Consider the following 7715-nt stretch of genomic DNA (forward strand, 5'->3'; position numbering starts at 1 on the left):
GGTCCCAGGTTCGATTCCAGTCAAGGGCACATGCCTGGGTTGCAGGCTCGATCTCCAGTAGGGGCATTGCAGGAGGCAACTGATCAATGATTCTCTCTCATCATTGATGTTTCTATCTCTCTCTCCCTCTCCCTTCCTCTCTGAAATCAATAAAAATATATTTAAAATAACAAAACCCTTTGGTGTAGCGATCAGGTGCAGCCACATGCTCCAACACCAAGGCCGTGCTAAGACGACCACCAAAATTTCCTGAGCTCCTACGGCACACTGTCTAAAATACGTTCATTTTGTAAATATATATACATATATATATAATTGATTGCAGAGAGGAACATCAATGATAAGAGAGAATTCCTGATCGGCTGCCTCCTACATGCCCCCCACTGGGGATTGAGCCTGCAACCCAGGTATGTGTCCTGACCGGGTATCGAACCATGATCTCCTGGTTCATAGGTCAACACTCAACCGCTGAGTCACACCGGCCGGGCAAAATGCTGACTGTATCTGCTATTGAAAATTTTTTTTCTTCTTATAAATGAAATGATATGATGCCTGGGATTGCCTTCAAATCCTCCAGCAGGAAGGGAGGAAAGGATTGGCCAAGTGTTGGCGGCTGTGGAACCTGAGTATGGGGGTGGGCACTTCTGTTATGGGCTGAAGTGCGTCCCCCCAAAATACACACGCTGAAGTCCTAACCCCCAGTAACCATGGACGTGACCTCACTTGGAGAGAGAGTTGTTGGACATGTGATTACTTAAAATAAGGGCAAATTGGGGTAGGGCAGCCTCTAATCCAGTATGACTGGTGTCCTTGTAAAAAAAGGAAAATTTGGACACAGACATGCACAGAGGGAGATGTCATGTGAACACTGAAGTGACACTGCCACAAACCAAGGAACTACCAGAAGCTGGGAGAGAGCCTGGAACAGGTCCCTGCCTGGTGCCTTCAGAGAGGGTGCGGCCTGCTGACACCTTGATCTTGGACTTCCGGCCTCCAGACTGTGAGAATAAACTGTTGGTTAAACTGCCCAGTCTATGGTATTTTGTTATGGCAGCCCTAGAGAACTAATGTACCTTCTCTTGGCTTTGGGGTGCATTTGAAATTTTCCAAAGGGAAAACAAAATAATATTTATCTCACGCACCTACTGTGTGCACCTATCCCTCCCTCAACCCTTCAAAGTTGGGCACCTTCTAGCCCCGTCTTGCAGGTGAGGATGCTGAAAGGGGCAGGCCCTTCATTGGGGTCTGACCTGAGACACTCGGAAGACCCCATCCCCTCCCACCCCAGGATGATCTCAAAGAGGCCCATTGGGCACAAAGCTTCCTTAGAGCATTGAACACAGGCCAGGTATACAGCAGGTGCCAAATACACATTGGTTTTGTTTTCTAAGCCACTTGCAAATTACAAGGTGCTCTGAAAACACACAGGGCTCTTACCACTTACGTTCACACCTCCACATAGCAAGTACCTAAGAAACATGTGGTTCTTGCCTCATATCCAGAGGGCACTCAATATATGGGTGGCCTTTTCCTTTGTACACAGCAGGTGCTCAATTAATGCAGGGGAGAGTGCTTAGAAAATTATGTAGGGACTACAAAGCATGAAGGATTATTCACATTCACGCTCATGTCTCCCAGCCACCCCATAGAGAACCTGGCACACAGTAGGTGCTTACTAAATGTTAGAATAAAACAAATATCCCAAGACTCGATAAACATGGTCTCTTCCTTTCTTTCCTGAACTAAAACACAACACATGCTAAAGACATGCACAGTCCCTTTCTTCACATATAAGGTCTTGCAACATGCATGTTCCTTTTCCCTGTATATAGCTGGCGCCTCATAAGTGCATGTTCTTTCCCCTTGTGCAGTAGCAGCTCCGAGGGCACGCTCCCATCCCATGTACAGTTCTGCATCCTAAGTGCACATTCCCTCCCCTTTCCTGGCACCACCTCCTAAGTGCAGTCCTTTCCCCATATACAACAAGTGCCTATTAAGTAACTGCTCTCCTCTGTACACACCAGATGCTCAAGAAGTGCAAGTTCCCTGCCTTCCTGACAGTAGGGGCCCCATGTTGCCAACAGAATCCAGATAGGTGGGGCTTCTGAGCAGCCTCAGAGGCCACTGATGCCCCGCCCCTCTGCGTGGCTCCAAACCTCACCCCCAACCCTCCGGGGACCCGCCCTGCGGCCTCAGCTGCTTACTTGTCAGGCTTGAGGTCTCTGTGCACAATGCCGTAGTTGTGCAGGTATTCTAGCGCCAGGACCGTCTCTGCGAAGTACATGCGGGCCATGTCCACGGGCAGCGGGCCCATGTTCTTCAAAAGCGTGGCACAGTCACCGCCTGCAAGGGGCAGACGTGCTCAGAGGCGAAGTCTCTACAGCCCTGCCCCATGGTTCTAACTCCCCGCCTGGTGCATAAGGTCCCCAGGGGGTCCTGAATCCGGGTGGGGAACCGGACAGGGGTTTGGGGAGGACAGACCCTGCCTCCTGATTTTCCCCGGATGGAGGAGCAGCTGTGTCAAGTGCACAGTGGTTTCCCTGTACACAGCTGGTGCCCCCAAAGTGCATGCTCTCTCCTTGCCTGGTAGCGCCTTGGTGCCCGTTCATGCACTTCCCTGAAGGTACTGCTCTATCCTGAACTGCAAACCTGAAGCCGAATCTCCCCCCCCCCCCCCCCCCCCCCCCCCCCCCCCCCCAGGCCTCTGTCCACCAGCCTCCCCTCCAAGGATGGACATCTTTCCCCTCCAGGGGTCGCACCCTAACAACGGCTCCCAGACACAGATAAACCCTGGGGTTATAAGGAACCTACACATGCTGTTGCTGCCCTTCGGGGCTCTCTGACCCAAAGACTCCCCACCTAACACTCTTCTTTGGGCTCCCCCAGCCCTGATCCCCCATCTTAGGCTGAGGGCTTCCGAGGCAGGCTGGGACCCCCTGGAGGACAGAGCAGATCCCAACCCGGCCCACGGCAGGGCTCTCTCCCAGGTAGCGAGAGGGTGAGCTCCCCGCTGCTGGAGGCATGCCGACCCCGGGACCGCACCTTCCACGTACTCCATGACCATGCAGAGGTGGCGCCGGGTCTCAAAGGAGCAGAACATGCTGACCACAAAGGGGTTCTCCGCAAAGGTGAGGATGTCGCGCTCCACGAAGACCTGCTGGATCTGGTTACGGAGGATCAGGTTCTGCTTGTTGATCTTCTTGATGGCGAAGCGCTGGCGAGTGTCCCGGTGCCGCACCAGGTAGACGGCCCTGGGAGAAAGGCCGGGCTGGTGAGGCCTGCGCTCGAGGCCCTGGCAGGCACGGGAACCAACCTGGGCCCAGGACCCAGCCTGCTGGGCGTTGGCCTGTGCTGTGCTCTCCATCTGGGACACCTTTCCCCATACCTGGCCCCTCTCCCAAAGCAGCCACCATAGGCTTCAGCTGCCCGCCCTGGTGTCCTACAAATGAACCAGATATGGCCCTGGTGTGCCGGCCCTGAGAGTATTTATTCATTCACAGCAGGCGGAGACCCATTAACTCAAACGCCTGCACCCAACTCAGGGGTTTAAATATAATCCAAATGAGCAGATTTTTAGCCATTTCGTGCCGGCTGGCTTTATAGACTTGATGAAACTGTACCCAACGGCTCCCAGACACAGATAAACCCTGGGGTTATAAGGAACCTACACATGCTGCTGCTGTCCTCTGGGGCTCTCTGACCCAAAGACACCCCCCCTGGCCACTGGCCCCCTCTCCCATCTTGCTCTGATGGTCTCATGCTGTCGGGGACTCCCCACGCCCACCGCTCTGCAAATCCCCTCTGCAAATCCGTTGAAGTGGCCAATAATGCTCACTGCGTGCTACTGCCACCATGTGGTCATCTTTTTTCCTGGCCAGAACCCCCTACACCTGGATCAAGGATGAGTATACATTCAAGGTCGTGCCAGCTGTGTTGCATCTCCATATCCCTCTGCAGGCCTCAGTTTCCCTGCCTGTGCACTCAGAGGCTGCTGGGCCTTAGCCATCTCTGTGGGCATCTGAGAAATGGGTTTGTGGGGGACCTGAGGACTCACCCATAGGCCCCATTGCTAATGAGCTTGATGGTCTCGAAGTCACTCTCACATGGCTTCCTCCGTGACGGACCAACCAGGGCACGGCTCTGTGGGACAAGAAGGGCTCAGGGTCCTGACTCCCTGAGGAGTGGTTTGGGCTCCTCCGGCCCCCAAATCTTGGTGCCTGATGCTACTTTCTCTCCCATCTAAACCCCAACTCAGTGTCCAAGTTTCTGAGCTTTTGCTCAAGATGTGCCCTTTACCCAGAAAACTCCTACACATCCTTCAAAACCTTTCCAGTGCCCCCTCCAGCCCTGCCCAACCTACACAGTACAGCAATCTAACTTCCCCCATCTTCCCCTCATAGTCACAGGCATTTATTAGGCACCAGTCATGCAAAACTTCTGCAAACCCAGCCCCTCCCACAGCTGCCTGGAAAGAACAAGACAGGTGTAGGGACCCAAAACTTTGTGCCTCACCTCCAGGGACTCAGGGGCTGGGGGCTGTCCTTTGTCATCAAGGTGACTCAGAGGCACCATCTCTGCAAGACAAGGGAAGAAAGCCTTGAATGGGGCCTCTCCACCTTGCCTATCACCCAGATTTCCTGAGGCCTCCAAGGCTCATCTGGGGCTAGGGCTGTGGCGCCTCCCCTGCCCAGCTCCCATGGTACTGCCAATGGGCCCTGACCGTGTCCAAGTCTGAGCGGAACTCAGGAGGCCGGAGTAAACAACTGAGGAGCTGTCTAGAAGGACGAGCAGGCAGCCCAAGCTCCAGCTACTCAGCTTTCATCAAACCCTGGCTCCTAAAAACCTCCTAACTCAGGGTGTGGCCAACGGGGAGGAGCCCCCTTACGGTCCCGCCCCAGGTCTTGGCAAAAGGTTGGGCGCGGTGAGTGGTCCATGAATTGTGAGCTGTGACAGTGCCAATGAAGTCTCACGGTCCCAGAGTTAGTCTGGAATGGGGTGGTGGAGCCTCAGGGGTGAGAGAGACCTGGTTCAAATGCAGCCCCTTCCACTCTCAGTGGCCCCCCCAAGGTATTGGGTAGATGTTCTGCCCCCACAGCCTCAGCCACCATCTGCCTCACCACTTCCTACATCCTCTGACAGCAGGCCCACCCCCAGCGCTATCTGAGTTATTTCCACTGGACAGACAGGAAGCCAGCTTCGGCCACAAGGCCAGTCCACCAGTGGTCTGGCCTCGGGCATACCTGTGTCTGATTCCCTGCTCTAGCTCATCTGCCTAGAGCAGTGATGGCGAACCTATGACACGCGTGTCAGAGGTGACACGCGAACTCATTTTTTGGGTTGATTTTTCTTTGTTAAATGGCATTTAAATATATAAAATAAATACCAAAAATATAAATCTTTGTTTTACTATGGTTGCAAATATCAAAAAATGTCTATATGTGACAAGGCACCAGAGTTAAGTTAGGGTTTTTCAAAATGCTGACACGCCGAGCTCAAAAGGTTCGCCATCACTGGCCTAGAGCCTCAGTCTTTCCCGCTTTGAATGGGGACAATGGGAGCCCAGTCCCATGTTAGCACAGCAATAACGCTAGGTGAACACTGGCCACTGAAACCAGGCCTGGCCAACCCCCTTGCCTCCAGCCAGCTCCCCTTGTCTGAGCTATACCCCTCTCCGCTGCTCTTCCGACATGCCAGGCATAGTCCCACCTCCGGGCCTCTGTAGTTTCCCTGCCTAGCTCCCCCTTTTTCTCTCCCAGACCTGCATCTGGTCACCTCTCCATCCTCAGCCTGAACATCACCTCTTCCCAGAGCCTGCCCTGACCACCCAGGACAGGCCATTCCCAGTTCCATCCTGGCTGTTTGGGGGAGTTCTTGTCTGCAGGTGGCCTGAATTGGCTCCGAGTCCACCCCGGGGGCCACCGTCAGAGGAGACTGGAAACAGGCTTTGTGAATTTGCAGGACGATGTGAATGTCAATGCCAGTGGTGGTCCCCTGGTGCCCTGGCCCATTCCACTTGGCGTTTAAGAACACAGAGGTCCCAAGGCCCTGGCAGGTCAGGGGGTCCAATGTGCAGCAACCTGACCCTGAAATCTCGGGCCCTTTCCCCATAGTGGGTCCCATAGGTGACCAAAGGCAGAGAACAGAGAGACAAAGATAATACGACTATACCCCTGCCTCTCCTCAGTCTCCTTTACCTCCCTGCCCTGCGTCAGCTTACCCTCAAGAGGGTCCTTCGTCAGGCCCAGCTGCCCAATGATGTACTGCGGCAGGTCCGTCTTGATGCCCTGGCCCGCTCGAGCCTGGCCCTCGGCGGCCTCCAGCAGGTGGTAGAATTCTTCAGGGTCAAACTCCTGGGGGTGCAGAGCTCTGGTCAGCCAGGGCTTGGTCTCTCCTCCAGGCCCCTGCAAATGCTGTTTCCTCTGACCTGTGGGTCCAACTTGTCCCCGGGGCCCCCTCCTACAGGAAGCCCACCCAGGCTGGCAGCCTCTCCGGGTCCTACACAGTGAGAACTGTGTCTTGTCTCCCGGGGACCTGGTCTGAGCTCTGCTCGACCTCTGCGCTGAGGAGACTCACGAGGCACTCGAGGAGCCTTGCTGGCCGTGAGATGATGATCAGCAGCTTCCGGACCAGCTGGACAACGAAGCCGACCTCCTCACTGTCCGAGCGCTCGTGGGCCTGGAGGCGGGTGGGCGGGACATCACTCATAGGCCCTAGTCCCTGTCCTGCCCCACCCGGGGCCCCCCAGCACCGAGCCCCCCACACACATCCTGCAGCAGCCTCTCCAGCTTGTCTTGCATCTCCAGGAAGTAGCGGGAGGTGACCAGGGCCTCTCCAGACTTGGCCAGGCAGTCGCGGGCCAGCTCCACAATCTGGTGGTGGATGAAGCCCAGGACGCCATCGGCCAGTGCCAGCTGGGCACCGGGCGAGTAGGCCGTGAGGAACTCCTGCAGACGGCCCTCCATCTGGGCCGTGGCCTGGCGGGGGGAGATGGGAGACCTGGTCATCGGACGGGACTGGGGAACAGCACATGCAGATGGAGGGCAGGAGCGACAGTGGGGGGAGAGAGGTGACCATGAAGCTGATGGGGTCGGAGGACTGGGGGGAACATCTGAGACCCGGAGGGAGAAATAGAAATGGACAGATGTGGGGACACAGCCAGGACAGAGACTGCCTGTCTGTCACAGGAGGGGCAGCAACGTGGAGGGGTGTTGGGGCCCATCCAGCCACAGGCACTGCCCACCTTTGGGAACCTCTCCCGGTACACATGATTCATCATGACGATCTCATTGTCGAAGGTTCCTGTTGTGCGTCCAGGGCTGAAGGGGGGTGATGATCAGCTTGTGACATAGGACCTGAGACCCAGCCCAGGGGGAGGGGGCTGAGCCAGGCTAGGACAGGGTCAAGGCCAGAAGGGAGGAGGAGCCAGGTTTTCATCCAAAGCCAGCCCAGGGAGGTGCCAGGGCACGGGCTAGAGGTCAAAGCCCACCTGAGGCTACGGGAGCGGGGTCGAAGGCGGGGCGAGCGGTGGCCACCCTCCTCATCAGCCACACTCTCTGAGCTGCGGAAATGCTTGGACAGGAAACGCAGTTCGTCTGGCGTCGGTTGGAAAGGAAGCTGGTGGAGATGCTCCCGGGAGGATGAGCTCGACTGGCAGGAGGGGGTCAGAGTCATGGGTTGATGGTCAGCCCACAACCAGGACCCCAGCACTATTCCTA

The 7715-nt window shown here is 55.8% G+C and overlaps 1 protein-coding gene and 1 long non-coding RNA gene across 6 annotated transcripts in view; one reads left to right on the top strand and one right to left on the bottom strand.

The window, feature by feature from the left end:
* The window catches only part of MAST3 (microtubule associated serine/threonine kinase 3), a 41870-nt gene that overhangs the window by 13951 nt on the left and 20204 nt on the right, over nucleotides 1-7715 (bottom strand). For all 5 annotated transcript variants that reach the window (XM_014545783.1, XM_014545784.1, XM_014545782.1 and 2 more), the window contains 9 exons: nucleotides 7487-7647; nucleotides 7241-7316; nucleotides 6765-6974; nucleotides 6574-6675; nucleotides 6218-6350; nucleotides 4513-4574; nucleotides 4055-4140; nucleotides 3043-3251; nucleotides 2205-2343 (listed from right to left, as the gene is read on the bottom strand). In XM_014545783.1, the coding sequence (XP_014401269.1) occupies nucleotides 2205-2343; nucleotides 3043-3251; nucleotides 4055-4140; nucleotides 4513-4574; nucleotides 6218-6350; nucleotides 6574-6675; nucleotides 6765-6974; nucleotides 7241-7316; nucleotides 7487-7647 (1178 nt within the window). The remainder of the gene's footprint in view (nucleotides 1-2204; nucleotides 2344-3042; nucleotides 3252-4054; nucleotides 4141-4512; nucleotides 4575-6217; nucleotides 6351-6573; nucleotides 6676-6764; nucleotides 6975-7240; nucleotides 7317-7486; nucleotides 7648-7715) is intronic.
* LOC106727407 overlaps nucleotides 1-7715 on the top strand; it is a 19281-nt gene that overhangs the window by 5889 nt on the left and 5677 nt on the right. Inside the window, exon 2 of the long non-coding RNA XR_001363587.1 lies at nucleotides 5208-5211. This is a non-coding gene — a long non-coding RNA (uncharacterized LOC106727407). The remainder of the gene's footprint in view (nucleotides 1-5207; nucleotides 5212-7715) is intronic.

The sequence above is a fragment of the Myotis brandtii genome, unplaced genomic scaffold (assembly GCF_000412655.1).
Source record: "Myotis brandtii unplaced genomic scaffold, ASM41265v1 scaffold421, whole genome shotgun sequence".
Taxonomy (NCBI): Eukaryota; Metazoa; Chordata; class Mammalia; order Chiroptera; family Vespertilionidae; genus Myotis; species Myotis brandtii.